General features: G+C 43.5%; 1 protein-coding gene across 5 annotated transcripts in view; it reads right to left on the bottom strand.

The window, feature by feature from the left end:
- The window catches only part of TNFAIP8 (TNF alpha induced protein 8), a 143,258-nt gene that overhangs the window by 43,087 nt on the left and 83,643 nt on the right, over positions 1-16,528 (bottom strand). The window contains exon 1 of one of the 5 annotated variants that reach the window (XM_006078091.3): positions 2,829-3,055. The exons of the other annotated variants lie outside the window; for them this stretch is intronic. Coding sequence (XP_006078153.1) covers positions 2,829-2,901 — 73 coding nt within the window. The 5' untranslated portion in view covers positions 2,902-3,055. Of the gene's footprint in view, positions 1-2,828; positions 3,056-16,528 lie in introns of those variants that run through there. 5 annotated transcript variants of the gene reach the window in all.

The following is a 16,528-nucleotide window of genomic DNA, read 5'->3' as shown; positions in this document are numbered from 1 at the left end:
TTTATTCAACAGGAATCAATTAAATGCCAAAAATATGGCCATCAACGCATCTCCTCAGGAAGCCCCCATCCATAGGAAACTGTTGATATTCTTTTTTCAACAGTCTTCCCCTGTTTAATAAAGTAGGTTTCTTCCTCCCTTTCTCTTGCTTTCCTATTCATATTATGCCAGGATATCTTAAACTCACTCAGCTTCTAATCGAGCAAGGTCTGAGTTCTTTTTCTCTGTTTAAGACTCAAGCACAATCACCTATTCATTTGTAAGCAGGAAAAATTAAATTGATTCTTTAGGAGGTAGCTTTTGACTGAGGACGGAGGTTCAGCACTCCTGGCACAGAGTCAAGTTTGTCCTAAGCTATGGTGGCTTAACAATATCCCCAGTCATTTGCTTCTACATTTACTCACATACACAAATATGTTGGCCTGCAAGGATTTCTGAATTCAACCAGATATTTTGTTTCATATTCAACCCTAAACAACATATACTAGTCTCTCACTGCAGTTCAGACTAATGATTTAAAGTATCTCCCAGTATGGCAAATCAGGCATGAAGCATCGGAAGGCAATTTGCTTGCAATGCGGACACTGTGAAGAACTTGTGGTGATCTCACACTAGATGGGATACATAAATCCACAAGGAGAAAAAAAAAAAAGCTTAGGAGAAGGGACAGAATTAGTAAGGATAGACAATAAAGATAACTGAGGGACGGCACTGAGGGACTTCCCTGGTGGTCCAGTGGTTAAGACTTCACCTTTGAATGCAGGGGGTGAGGGTTTGATCCCTGGTTGGGGAGCTAAGATCCCACATGCCTTGGGGCCAAAAAACCAAAACATAAAACAGAAGCAATATTGTAACAAATTTGATAAAGACTTTATAATGGTCCACATCAAAAAATCTTTTTTAAAAAATAAAAATAAACGGCATTGCTCCTTTCTGAGTGGTGGTAGCTAAACAGAGGATTCTAGATCACAGCCAATAACAAATCTTGTCAGAACTGCCCGGGACACACACGCACACACACAAACACACGTATACACACACTAGTCCTTTATTTCCTGGTAGAAGCTACTATGATTCCATTTGTTAATAAAGTATTTGTTTAATCTCCCTCAAGAGTTATTCTACATCCTATTCTAACTGCCATCAACTTAAAACTCAAGCACCTCATATTATATAAAAAGAAACATGTTGAGCATTCAGTAAATAACAGAGGGAGGACAATTTGCTACAGATTTGCAGAATATAATGATGGCAAGGGGAAGGGAAAGGTTAGCAACAAGGGGGTGTGCATTAAGGCACCTCTTCACCTCCAGTTTTCAGGCTTGCAATGGGTGAGTTGGGCTGGAAAGAAGAATGTGGGTGCTGGCTGAAAGAATGTATCCCAAAGAATATGCTTTGGGATACTGTTTTTCCACTTTCTCCTCACTGTTTTGTTTGTTTGTTTGTTTTTCCCCAAAAGAAAAAAGCATGCCTGGGAGAAAAATACCAATGTAAGTGCTACTTGTAATTCATATAAAAGTTCACTATTGGCTTCTCTCAGCCCATGTGCCTTCAACCCCAGTTGTACATCAGTGTTTAAAAGAAAAGCTTCCAACAGCACAAAGCTCCATCAGTACAGACTCCACGGCAGCAAAGAAACATTAATCCCCCAAGTTCCCACATCAAGCTCAAAAACAATGCTCCTGGCTGTCATTTCTCATTCACACCAGTCCCATATTTCTATTAAACAAGACTGTTTTTTATTGACTGCTTCCCTCACACAGCACAATAAAGGAAATTTCAGCCCACAGAGACCACATCTTGAAATACAGGGCTTAACTTTAGGGATGGGAATCAGGAAAAGAAGAGGACAAATTTCCAGGGCTCTCCCTGACTGGTATCTATCTACCAAACCGAGAAACGATGGGGTTCCTTTCTGCTCCTCAGGCTTTCTGAGCTGCTATGATTGATTCGAAATTTACCCGTTTCCCAAGAGACTACTTAAAAAGAAAGAAATTTCACAATCTTGCACAGTCTGCTCTCTTACTCTCTCATTTCCCCCACTTTTACCTCAACTTACAAGAGGACTTTTGTATACATAAAGTTTCAGGAAACAAAGCATACAAACACTCACACACAAATAAACTCCCCGAACTAATACCAGCGTATAATTGTGTTTTGGTTGGAGCTTTTCCAGCCCTGTCACCCGCTCTGTTAGGAGTAAATGGAAACCCTTTGCTTTGGCAAAGTTAGAAACAGACAAACTCTTCTCAGTTTCAAGTTGCACAAGCCGTCTCTCAGCCCCCTTAAAGCCCCCCAACAAAATAAATTCACTGCTGAAAAGTCAGCAAGGATTAAAAAAAAAAAACCTATTTCTCAAATAAAGATCTTTCACTTCTCCCCCGCACGCAGCTTCCCCCTTTAGCCGGAAACACACAAAGTTTCCAATTTCTCAAATCCCTTTTCAAGGGACCCTGGACTCTTAGGGCTCTTCCAGGGGATCCAGCTTTCTACTGTCCCGACTGCAGGCAGGCAGTGCTCTTCTAAGTACATTTCGCATTCTTGGAGTCAATACTGGGGCTGTTCGTTTCCAGAAAGATCTAGAAAGCAGCGTTTAGTGGGCTGGCAGAGCCAGGATTGACTCTTCCTCCCTCCCCTTTGACCGGCCGCGGGGTGAGAAGTGTATTCGGCACAGTCGCCCTGAAACCAGCAGCGAAGGCGCAGTCAGAACGGACAAAGTACCCATCGCTCACTTTTAAACTCCTATCTGCTCTACTACCCCGCCGCCCTACTTCCACATTCCTCCGCAGAGCTTGGCGGGCCACCCCTCAGCCAAATCCAAATCGTACCTTCCTTGGATTCTTCTGCCTCGAAGTGCATGGTGTCCGGGTAGGCGGCTGCAGGGGCGACGACCGCGGACATGTACTTGCACGAGCTGGCAGCCAAAACCAGCACACAGAAAATAAAAAGGAAGGAAAGTCTCTAAAATCAAAACCTCCGCGGGGCGGGAGGGCTGGTTCTGGTGCAGGGATTTTCAGGGGGAAAGTTTTGCAAGAGTGACGAATCGCGTCTCAGCTGGGCGGCGGGAGTCCGCCCCCGGGGCCGCGCGCCCCAGCCCGTCGCAGGCGGGCGACCTGGCGGCTCGTGGCTGGGCGCACGCAGGTGGGGCTGATCTGCGGAGGGGCCCGGCAGAGGGGCGCCGGCCTCCGGGACCCAGGATGGGCCACGCCTGGGAAATCGATATGCAGGGAAGAAAAGAAAGGCACATCTCTGCTGTTTTACATAAATCACAAATGCAGACGCGGTCAAAGACATGCACCTCCATCTTTAGGTTCCATTTTTCGACGCCCATTTAACTTTCTGTGTCTTGGGGTCTTAAAGGCCCAAAATGAAGGATTTTAAAGCTGCTGGGTTTTGTACATTATTTTTTGCAGCAAAGTAACGTGGATATTGGTCCATGAGGCTGGAAGGACCTGCAGCACAAGTCCAGGAAGGGGGCATTTTGAAGAAAGGTGCGGGTAGGCGGGAACTCCACCCTTACCTTTGCACAGGAAAAGCAGACCAGAAGGCTTAGTCATTCAGTATAACCCGCATGACTTACTCAAACCCCAACCTGGCTGCACTAAGTGCTCTGCAGTTACCCCAAAGGGCTATTCCCAGACGGAAGGGGCGCCACTCTCTTCTTCGAAGGATGCAAGCCAAAGGCGGGGGTCAGGGAGTGGGGGTCGGGGTCGGGGAGGTATTCAGGCTTTTGAAACGCTGAGAGAATAAAGAGGCTGGAGAGTCCTTAGAGGAGATCTCAATTCTGCCCCCTGGTCGGGCCCACCAGCTGAGAGAGGAAGACGTCTCAGTTTTGTGAAGCCTTAGTTTCTCTTTTGGTGAAGGGGGAACAAGAGCTGCCACTGACATACCTGTCTTAATGGAGGAATTTGCAGAGCACTAGTTTTACTACAGATATAAGGCAACAGGTCCTCAAATAACGTACCTGAAAGATCCATTAGGAAACTGTGAGAAAAGTTACATTCTTTTAATAAATTTATTTTCCAGCTGCTTTCCTTTCTATCATTTCCCTCGTTTTATACGGGCAAAAAACAAGAAGAGAGGCTCTACAGTAAATTTAGTGAATAGGCTCTATAGTAAATATAAATTTAATGATCAGATCAGTCGCTCAGTCGTGTCCAACTCTTTGCGACCCCATGAATCGCAGCACGCCGGGCCTCCAGGTCCATCACAAACTTCCGGAGTTCACTGAGACTCACGTCCATCAAGTCAGTGATGCCATCCAGCCATCCCATCCTCTGTCGTCCCCTTCTCCTCTTGCCCCCAATCCCTCCCCAAAAGATACAGATGTAGAGTCTGAATTAAGATTTAGTTCTGCCATTTATTATTTGTATGACCTTGAGTGAATTATTTAACTTCTCTGGGCCTCCCTTTCCTCATCTGGAAAAAGAGAGTTTAAAGAGTATTAATTACTCCTCAGATTTATTCTGGGGATTAAATAAGGTAATATAAGCAAAAAGTGCTTTGAAAACCATAAACTCCTACTCAGATTATTACAAACTACTGCACCATTAAAAGTAATTTTTTGTAAAAGATACTCTAGCGTTTTATTCCAATATTGGGTTTGAACAGGAAAAAAGAGTGTTTATGCGAGTCACAAGCAGTGAAGACTATTATAAATATTAATATAAGATATTAAATCACTTCCTACTGCTGAGTGATTCTATCACGCTCCAGACACCAGGCAGTATTTCATCTCAATTCCCTGAAAGGACAGGACAGAATGATGAGAGGAAGACATAGCTGGTCAGAAAGGAGAAAAGAGGAGAAACATCTGGAAAGTATCAGTATTGTGGAGCCTTCCGGAAGCTGACCTCACCAGGCTGCACCCCTCTGAAAGTCCCAGTTAACTTCGAGGTCCCCTGTGCCACACATCCTGAGCTGCTAAGATGCAATAACTTAGTAACTTCATTCTGTAACTTCAGACTTACGGAGGAGACATGAAGGTCATTCTGAGACATGCTCCCTCACTAGTCAGAAGCAACCTTTCCTGTCTTGTCTAAGGAATCATTCTGGAAGTCCCCCCACCCCACCCCACACACACCATCTGTCCTTTGCCCTCCCCCATGGCAGCCCAGACTTCCACAGATGTCTGCCAGGAGCCCAGCAGCATCTCACCAGGGCTGTGAACTTCACAAAGATAGCTCCCATTCATCTATAATTGGAGTAAGACGCAACACCTTTTTAAGGTGATGATTATGCAAATTCACACAACACAAAGTCCATCTCACCAGTCACAGGAAGGGCTCACTTTTACCCTCTTCCTTCAGAAAGTGCCCCCATAAGAGTGATTTATAAAAAGTCTTTCTGCAAGTCCAATTATGTTCAAACCACACAAGTGTGTTAAAGTACATGTCCTTAACATCCGACTTGTTTTTACGCTAGGTTCACAAAAAGGCCCTCAGCTTGGCTCAGGTTAGCCAAGGAGAACAACTGCTGAATGAACAGTTAAAGCACTGCTGTGTCAGCCTCTTAATCCAATTTAGAATCATTTTAGCAGCTAGGTTGATCTTTGACTTTCACTGGGGTCCTCAAGAAACCTGGCAAGAAACTTCTTTTGTATTTAAATGTAGCCCAGCAGTCACCTTAAGGAACAAAGTCCCGATCTAGCTCCAGTGCAAGGCAGGCTCGGTTTATTTTGTGAGTGTATCTTAGCCTCTCTCCATTTTGTCCTATCCTCCTCCAAAACCACTCTTCTTTAGGATCCAAATTTCCAGATAGTCTATGACTTCCCCATGTGAAAGCATCCACATTCTTCTCAGAAGTTTTATAGACATATGTTTTATTGTTTGGAAGCATTTATTTCTTTGTTTTGTGGTTAACTGCAAATTTATCTAAATTTCCTTAGCCACCTAAAAGGAGAAACCAGCTGACTGTATTAGTAAAATAAAGTATGAGTTCAGTGTCTGCCTCTAATTAGCTCTTTCTGAATTCTTACTTCACTCCTCTGAACTACAACTGTATAATATGTAACATCAGGATGTCAGTTAAAATGATGTATATATTTTGTACGTGTTCTATGAAATCATCAGAAAAACTGTGCAGAGCTTTCTATGTTTATTTTTTCCACAGCACTCTCTGTATAGTAGCCTAAAAATAGTAGCTTACCTACGTTCATGTAGGTAAGAGCTTACTTAGTAATGTCTGACTCTCTACGGCCCCATGGACTATAGCCAACCGGGCTCCACTGTCCATGGAACTTTCCAGGCAAGAATACTGGAGTGCGTTGCCATTTCCTCCTCCAGGGGATCTTCCCAATCCAGGGATCGAACCCACATCTCCTATATCTCCTGCATTGGCAGGCGGATTCTTTACCACTTGCACGCCACCTGAGTTAAAATGCAAGCTAAGAATCTGAGATCCCTGGATCAGGAAGATCTTCTGGAGGAGGAAATGGCAACCCATTCCAGTATTCTTGCCTGGGAGATCCCATGGAAAGAGGAGCCTGGTGGGCTACAGTCCATTGGGGTGGCAAGAGTCAGACAGGACTTAGCAGCTACACCATCACCACCAAGCTTCTGGTGGTTTTTTTCTTTTTCTTTTTCTTTTTCTTTTTTTTCAGTCAGTCATTACCAAATATTTATGTGTGTCACATGTAAAAGAACTCTGCTCACCTGGAGCTTACTGGCAAATTTTGGTAATTTTGATCACAGACTTGGAGTTCAACCTTCCAAGTGACCTTGGTTCTAAGAAAGATATTAACACCACCTCTCAACTGAACTTTATCATAGAACAGCAGAAACATCTTCTCTTAAATTATGCATCAATAAAGCTGTTGGAAAAATGCCTGGGCTTTGGGCCTTTTCCTTACAGCCGCCCAGATGTCTGCCAAGAACAGGGAAGGTCAGCAAGTGTTCAGACTTAGAAGAAAAGCCCAGCAGAATTGGGAAGAGAAGGTACAATTCAACCAGGAGGAACCACACTCTGATCACATTAGAGAATGTGGTAAGTTCTCTGCAGCAAAAAAGACTAAGCGTCTCTGTCAATTTGTATAGACCTATAGCTTCATGGCAACCCACTCCAGTACTCTTGCCTGGGAAATCCCATGGACAGAGGAGCCTGGTAGGCTACAGTCCATGGGGTCTCGAAGAATCAGACATGACTGAGCGACTTCACTTTCACTTTTCACTTTCATGCACTGGAGAAGGAAATGGCAACCCACTCCAGTATTCTTGCCTGGAGAATCCCAGGGACGGGGAAGCCTGGTGGGCTGCCATCTATGGGGTCACACAGAGTTGGACACGACTGACATGACTTAGCAGCAGCAGCAGCATAGCTTCTAGCCTTGGAGAAGGGAATGGCTAGTACTCCAGTATTCTGGCCTGGAGAATTCCATGGACTGTATAGTCCATGGGGTAGCAAAGAGTTGGACACAAATGAATGACTTTCACTTACAGCTTCTAGGTCTAAGAATTCCATACCGCAAAAAAATGGTAATTTTATCAATATTTTTATTTCTGCCTTGCTGACAGGCTGAATCTATACAAACAACATTTAAGTCAGAAGGGGGGGTGGTGAAAAAGAGTTGTTTACTTAGTATAAAAAGTGGCTTTCTCCTATTTGACTTTGAAGCTTTCCTCATCTATTCTTGTATTATTTATGTCTACACCCTTGAGAGTCTTTACAGGCTTCCATGCTCTATATATAAAGTTGGCTTTCAGTCCCTCTCCTCACAGAGGGACCTGTGTTCTTGGCCTCACCTGGTTGTGACTGCAGGCTCTGCATCCTTCTTAAGCTCCTTAGACATCTTACACTTAACCTTCCAAAAGGAGTGGGGCTAATTGGGTATCTCACCGGAGTCCCTGCCTAGCCCAAGTGATCTCACTCTTCATGCCTTAAGAAAGGTTGATTTACCAAAAGTGGAGAAAGGGCCACTCAAATGACAGTGGAAATCTCTCATATACCTTCTCAGGAGCCCAAGCCCTGAGCCTCAAGTGGCCTCCTGCTTACGCATTGCTGGTACTGGGATGAGGCAGGGGAGGTTGGGAGGCAGGACAGAAGTGCTGTGAGTCAAGGAAGAAGGCTGACGATGAGTGTCGAGTCAAAGGATGGGGAAAGCTGCCTCCCAGGGGCCGTGCTTGGGAGTCAGAAGTTTGTTCTGTGTAAACCCGCTCTTCAGTCTTCCCCATGGCTTTTTCCGTAAATCCCCCAGGCTCACTACTGCTCTGGGTGTGAGTGGATAATTCTGAGGAAATGAGAAGTGCTGACATCTGGGGTGAGCATGCATAGGGAGAAAACAGTACATCTGGGAGGCACTTGTTTCCTAGGCTCTCATTGTTTGCTTTTCTTTTTCTCCTAAGAAATCTTTCTTAGGAGAAAAGTAAAAACTTTTAGCAGACGATGAAACAACACACACACTCAAAATCAGGTCTGAAAATATTACCTGAAGAATTTATGACTTTGGATCTTTCTTTTGTAAGACTTAGCTAGGATGCTTGCATTTACTATGCCTTGCATAGGCTTTATGCAGACTTCCCAATTAGCTCCCTTGGATCATCATACTCATTTTACAGACATGTAATTAAAGAAAGGGAGGTTATACAATTTGCTCAAGGTCACAAAACTAAGTAATAATGTTCTTGAGACAACAGTAGATGCAGACCAGGCCTCCTGTCTTCTATATCCAGACTTTCTCACTCTATTAAACTACTCAAGTAAAATTTGAGACCTTTATTTTGCAGAGGAATAATTCAAAGTTTGCTGTACTGGGAGATTCCCAAAGAGTTTGAGTTGGTCATGATTCTAGGATGGAATGCTCAGATGGTTCTGTTCACAGGCTTAGATCACAGCCTCAAATCAAAACTATCCCATTACTGATATTCAATGCTTTAAATAAGCCATAAGTTTAATAGCTTCTATTTATTCAGCTACATGAAACTACAAATACTTTTTTTTTTTTAATTAAAAGTTCAGTCAAGACCCCAACTAAACTCCCTTGGATGTAAGGCTGCCAGAAGCAGGGCAAAGAAAGCCAGACTCAGTTTGGGAGACCTGGGCCTGATTGCCATAAACCCAGTAAGCACTGTCTCGTTGACAATAGGATTTTATTTTTCTATTCATTCTTCTATCACTTTTCTTCTAAAATTTGCAAGCCATTTAACCTCTCTGAGCTTCAGTTTGCCCATCTGTAAAATGGGAATAATGCCACTTATTCCACAAAGTAGTAAAAATAAAAATGAGTCATGAATGTGATGAAGCACTGAAAATTATGAAATCCCCCTAATCACTTTCATGAATAAGGCCAGACTATTTTAGGTGGTGGAGCATCCGTTTGGAAGGCAATGGCACCCCACTCCAGTACTCTTGCCTGGAAAATCCCATGGACGGAGAAGCCTGGTAGGCTGCAGTCCATGGGGTCGCTAAGAGTCGGACACGACTGAGCGACTTCACTTTCACTTTTCACTTTCATGCACTGGAGAAGGAAATGACAACCCACTCCAGTGTTCTTGCCTGGAGAATCCCAGGGACGGGGCATCCTGGTGGGCTGCCATCTCTGGGGTCGCACAGAGTCGGACACGACTGAAGCGACTTAGCAGCAGCAGCAGCAAATACTGACTGTACAGAAGTCCCACATAGGTGTGGGCAATTTACTGTGTGTGGTCCAGCAAAAAAAGGTCCAAACCTCACTGTACCTTGATTAACGGGGTCAACCAGGGATAACCTGAGATGGGCTACAAAGGGATTCACCAGGAATGAGAGAGGCAGGGCTGAGACTGGGCCCAGAAGGTAGTGCCACATCTATACATCCCTGACTTACCTTCAGAAAAGGAACAGGAGGAAAAAGTGATCAATGCTCTTAGTCATAGAAACTCAGACTTGGAAGTAAACTTACAGGTCACTTATTCTAATCCTCTCCTGGCTGTGAAGCCATCTCCTAGACACATCACAGGCAGCAAGCCTTCATCCAGACTCTCCTTGATTACTTCTATTAACAGAGACTCACTGCTTTAACAAAGCTCCACTTCCTCTCTAATCATTAGAAAGTTCCTCCTTATCATGAACTGAAATTCATGTTTAAGGGCAGTGCTATTCAAATTACTTCCACCCTAACCACTGCTTTTACCACTTACAGCAAGAAAATAATTTTATGATAAGATAAACAAAATTTTCCTTTTCAACTGCCTAATGGAGACCCCCCTCATGTTGGCTAGCGATTGCAATCGAATGCAACGTGAGACAGTTATGCAACTTTCCAGGGCTGGCCACACATCTGCTATTGATTATCATGAAGAATTCAGAAGTAAGCAGCTTTGCTTAAGGCAGCAGCAGTGACAATCTCTTTCTCTCCTGTGTGTTCACTCTACTCCAAGGAGGTAGAAAAGGCGGCCAAGACAGGGAGGGTAATGGCCCCGCTTGATCCCATCAAGCATTTATGAACTGTATTCCAGTTTCTGAACAACATTTGAAATCCACAAGAAAACAGAAGTAGTGCTCATATGTGGAATCTGGACCACAGACTCCTGTTCGGATATCTGTTTGAAAGTCTAATCCACTCCAAGTTGTCATACTTGGATTTTAACAGTGAGTTTCTGACATGGGTAGAATCTCTGTCAAGTTAATATTTTTGCCAACCCATCACTGTTTAAGAGACAGAAAACACCAGGAGACGAAGCTACAGGGCTAGACAGGTTTGCCCGCTGAAAGCAGCCAAGGTTAAAACTCAGTCAACAAACTCAGCAGGAGGTGAAAACATGAACCCAAACAGAACTTATCCAAAAAGTGTTTCAGGGGGAAAGGGAAGGCTGCTTTGCAGGTAGCACTGAAAGGCGTGGATCAGAAGTTTGTCCTTTTGAATGGGTCAGCTTACAAAACTTAAGTTATTCAGCTTCTCTTTAAAGAAAAGTTATACAGAAACATGTATCAATTATGATTCACAAAATTGTTAAACATCACCAAAATGAATGATTCTTCTGGGAAATCAATAACATGAACGGTATGCCTGCCTACCTACCTATAAAAGGTCTTATTAAGTCCATCCATTTTCTAGGACTTCCCTGGTGGCTCAGATGGTAAACTGAGGAACTTGACACTTTCACTTTTCTGTTTCTACTAGAACATAAAGAACAGTGAAAGTGAAATCGCTCAGTTGTGTCCAACTCTTTGCGACCCCATGGACTGTAGACTGCCAGGCTCCTCCGTCCATGGGATTCTCCGGGCAAAAATACTGGAGTGGGTAGACATTCCCTTCTCCAGGGAATCTTCCCGTTCCAGGGATCAAACTCGGGTCTCGTGCATTGCATGCAGACTCTTTACCATCTGAGCTATCAGGAAGCCAAAAGCTTTTTTTAAAAAAAAAAAACACTAACTTTTTAACATTCTTCCCTTGTGGCTCAGCTGGTAAAGAATCCACCTGCAATGTGAGAGACCTGGGTTAGATCCCTTGGTTGGGAAGATCCCCTGGAGAAGAGAAAGGACCCACTCCAGTATTCTGGCCTGGAGAATTCCTTGGACTCTATAGTCCATGGGGTCACAAAGAGTCAGACACGACTGAGCGACTTTCACTCACATACATACATAACTATCTCAATAGAATTTTTACTATTGAATTCAGTAAAGTCCTCTTGAATGGCATTCAACTTTCTCAATTTCAACTATGTACCATCAGCCTAAAACAGACAGATGAAGAGAGGAAATAACAACCTAAATGGTGCATCAGCCACCAGTAAGTGATTTTTGCTGCAGAGTAAGCATGGGATAGAGCTAGGACTTTGCTGTTCCCTCCCTGAGCCTTGTCTCAGCATTGCCTCTTACACTATGAGCATCTTATGCATGTTGATAATGAACGCTGTACCTACAGCTATGGATTTTTTCATGTCAAAGAGCCTCGGAAGACAAGGCAACTATTTCATCCAGTTCTAAAGAAACAGGAACCTGCTCCAATGCTAGAGGAAACACTTACTGTAAGTCCTATACTTACTGGAAGACAGTATGCTATTCTCCAATCTGGTAACTTCCTGAAAGATCTTCTGAAGTAATACTGACCCTGTACAATTTTTACACTACACATTACTCTTCTGTACTCTTAAGCACATCAGTACCTTAGATTCTCATATATGAGAGCGATGTGGTCAGAGTTGGCTAAAGAGTCTCACGTTTTTAGCCCTGAGATCTTCATATTGTGCCATGGTACCTGAGAGCACTACAGCTAACTGACAGGGGTGTTACAGGATACTTTAAATTTTTGAGGAAGACACAGCGTTATTCAATGTCTCTCAGACACTGTGTAAACTACTAGTTCAAGCCAGTTCGTTGCATAACATTAGACTGTAATACATTTCTTTTGATGTCATTTCTGTGCAAAGCTAGGTTGTTGGCAGTTGCTATACTAAAAAGCAAATATTATCTGAAAAGTAACATGAAAGAAGAAATGAGGGTAGTGGATCCAATTTGATTTCAATTTGATTTTAAGAAGCTATGAGGTGCCCAGTTATCAATTTATTGTCTCACGGCTCCAATTCACCTTTCATTCACGCGTGCACGCTCAGTCCTGTCTGATTGTTTGGGATCCCACGGACCATAGCCCACCAGGCTCCTCTGTCCATGGGATTCTCTAGGCAATGGGAGAATCTCCAACTGGAGTGGGCTGCTATTTCCACCATCAGGGGATCTTTCTGACCCTGGAATCAAATCTGTGTCTCCTGTATCTCCTGGATTGGCAGGTGGATTCTTTACCACTGAGCCACCTTACCTGCTGTGAAAAAATAAAGATGAGACTTTAAATATTTTTTATTTTGCCAGCTGGTGCTATCCTAAGCTTTGTCACTGGAGTGTCATCATGGAGAGACATTACAGGAAGAAGAGCTTTTGCTTCCTGGTTCTGGTGTGCTTGGCTGCAAGCTGCCACAAGCACGCATGACTTCTCCAGCCCCCAGTTCCTGTAATGCAGGCACCTTCTTCAAAAACTGGCTCCTGCTGTACGTGGTGGTCAGCAACAACCAGCCTCCAGCAGCTTCTGCTGGCATCCCCTGTAGGAGGTTTTGTGGCAGAGCACCTTCAGTGAAAAACCTCCCCATGAACGGATTTCCTCAGCATCCTAGAGGACGGATTTCCAGCAAGTTCTACCTGCACAGCAGTGCTGTGACTTCTCTGCCACTCAAGGAGCCAGGCTAGCTACCTTCTCTCCAACAAGGTCTAGAGTAGGAGAGAGAGGAAGTTTGGGTTTGGTACCCTGTTTCAAGCCCACAGGAAGGGGCTGCTTTTTATATTTGCTATTCCCCTATTCTTTAGAGTTCTCTTCCTAACAGCCAGCCCTCAGCAAAATGAATATTTATTTAACTTTTTTTTATTAGTATTTTCAATTGTGGTAAAATGCACATCATATAAAAGTACCACCATCTTGATCATTTTTTAGCTATACAGATCAATAGGATTAAGTACACATACTTTGTTGTCCCAGTCTCACCACCATTCATCTCCAGAATGCTTTTCATCTTGGAAATGGACACTCTGTACTCATTAAACACTAACTCCCCATTCTCCCCTCTCCTCAGCCCTTGGCAATCATCATCCTGTGTTTTCTTTCTGAATCTGACTACTCTAGGTACTCCATATACATGGAATTACATAGTATTTGTCTTTTCTGTGACTCGTTTATTTCACTAATATCCCCAAGATTCATCCATGTTGGAGCATATTTCAGAATTTCCTTCATTTTTAAAACTGAATGATACTCCATTGTGTGTATATATCATGATTTGTTTCCTCCTTTCAACCATCAGTGGACACTTGGATTGCTTCTACCTTTTGGCTATTGTGAATAATGCTGCTATAAATATGGGTATACAAATACATGCTCAAGTCTCTGCTTTCCCTCCTTTTGGGTACACATCCAGAAGTGGAAATTGTTTGGTCATAACGGCAGCTCAGCGGTAAAGAATCCGCCTGCCAAGCAGGAGATGCAGGTTCGATCCCTGGATGGGGAAGATACCCTGGAGAAGGAAATCGCAACCCACTGCAGTAATCTTGCCTGGGAAATCCCATGGACAGAGGGGCCTGGCAGGCTACAGTCCATAGGGTCGCAAACAGTCAAGGCACAAATAAACAAGAAGATGGTAATTCTACTTTTAAGTTTTTAGGAGCTGCCATACTGTTTCACTAGCTAGCATTTCTTTATATCACACATTCCTACTCTAATTATCATGTGGTTTATCTCCTGACTGGATCCTGACTGAAACATGCAAGGCCCAACAGATGCACCCATTCCATCAGTAAGTAACTGGTAGAGAATGAAATAAAAATATTATTTTTGAACATTTCAATCTATGTATATTTCCACATGCCTACAAAGTTATTAGTAAGTGAATACTTATTAAGTTATTGGGACCTAACACGTCACAAGTGAGACTGTCAGGTACCTCTTGTGTCCTGGGAATGACATGAAAAAATTCCTGAGACACTGTGGGTTCCGTGAGTGAAGCTGTTGGGAACCTTGGCTCCCACCTATGTGTTTCTAGCTGCCCTCAGCCCCTGTCTGCCTGGAAGGTTCCTTAGGCTCACCTTGGAAGGATACTCATCTACGGAGAATCCTTATACTTGAAGGTATAGATAGATCCCTTCCCTACCCCCAGCATCTTGGTTTTCTTCAGAATATTACATTTGTTCTTACTTAGACAATGGTAGCTAGACACTTATGACTACCAGTGACTTACGCTGCATTGTGGCCCCTTCTTTCTTTTTTTTAAAAAGTATTTATTTATTTTTGGCTGTGCTGGGTCTTCATGCAGCACGCATGAAGTTTCTTTAGTTGTGGCGAGTGTACAGCACTTCAGCTGTAGTGCCTGGACTTCTCACTGCAGTAGCTTCTCTGCAGAGCCCGGGCTCTAGAGCACACAAGCTCAGCAGTTGTGGAGCTTGGGCTTCGTTGCCCCATGGCATGTGGGATCCTAACAATGGCAGGTATTAACCACTGGACCTCCGTGGAAGGAAGTCCCTCTTCTTTCTTTCTTTTTACTGTTCTCTTATTTCTCATTTCATTAAGTCCCACCATCTAAATGTTTCCTGAAGAGGCCTTTTCCCCCTCTGTTCCCACAGCTGTTAATCTGTCATCTCGACCTAGTATTATCTAACAGACTCAAGCTGGTCTCTCTTAAATGAGATCACGGGTTGAAAATTCAAATGCCCACTGAGGCTAGAAATACAATAATTCGTACCTGCCACAGTCCCTGCCCCGTGAAGGCAGCTTAGCTAAGCAGGCTGTGAGCCAGGTGTCCCAGGATACAGCTGGAACACTGACCTCTCTCTCACAAAGAAAGCACTGGTGATGCAAGTGAATGGAAATGACACTGCTAGAGGCAAAATCCTGAGTACCGTCCCCTAGGCACAAATGGCACCCACTCCAGTACTCTTGCTTGGAAAATCCCATGGATGGAGGAGCCTATTAGGCTGCAATCCATGGGGTCGCTAAGAGTCAGACACGGCTGAGCAACTTCACTTTCACTTTTCACTTTCATGCATTGGAGAAGGAAATGGCAGCCCACTCCATTGTTCTTGCCTGGAGAATCCCAGGGATGGGGGAGCCTGGTGGGCTGCCATCTATGGGGTCGCACAGAGTAGGACACGACTGAAGTGACTGAGCATAGACACAAATAGATATGAATGATTCAAAAAGTAAGTAATCATTCAGAAACTCTGATACTTGTTTTCATTAACTGGAAATTACTGGAAACAAAGCTTAACACACGTCATGACATCGTGTGCAGCCATGCTGCTGGAACAAGGCTTCAGGTCTACTTTTTCTGCTCTGTTACACTGTTGTTGTTTTTTTTTTCTTTTTACCCCAAAGCCTAGCCCAAGTCTCAATCCCCCCATAAAGCTTCAGTAGGAGCGCAGAGTGCACTTAACTTTCACTGTGAACTTCTAACACAAAGTCGATGTTCGTTGTCTCTGAGGCAGATTTGTAAGCTATTTGGAACAGAAGATTGTATCTTATGGGCTTTTTTTTTTTTTCCCTTTCTAGAGAGTAGAATAGGTTGGATTCTATGAATGCACTATACAACTAATAAAACCATCATTTACTCATTTCATAATATTGAATTATGACAACATATAGGAATAAGCCTAATTTCTCCTTATCCTGAAAGTATATTACAAGGAACTGTGTACATAAATATCTGTTATCTTCAAAGACAGAAAACAAGAAAATTTGCATTGCATCTGGAGAACTGAGGCTGATAATCTGCAACAATCCAAAACTCTACCAGATAAGGAGCCAAGAAGAAAATAATTCTGACAGCTGCAAGTCTTCTGTTTTACAACATGCACAGAATGGATGTACTTCCTCTTAACATTCTCATAAACAGAGTGCTGAGCAAATGCAAACAGCCCTAGTAGAAGCCACTGGAGTGTAGGCTTCAACTAATGGATTGTTCTTATCTTTACAGAGGCAACCTCATTAGCCCCCTATCAAACCCACCACAGTTGTCTTTGGAGCCACGAATAAGATGGATTGAACAAAATTCCACTTCAGGTGATGGAATTTCCAGGGCCAGCA

Source organism: Bubalus bubalis, chromosome 9, assembly GCF_019923935.1.
Source record: "Bubalus bubalis isolate 160015118507 breed Murrah chromosome 9, NDDB_SH_1, whole genome shotgun sequence".
In the NCBI taxonomy this organism is placed as follows: domain Eukaryota; kingdom Metazoa; phylum Chordata; class Mammalia; order Artiodactyla; family Bovidae; genus Bubalus; species Bubalus bubalis.
Note: the sequence above shows the minus strand (reverse complement) of the source record. Positions and strands in the feature narration are given on the sequence as shown.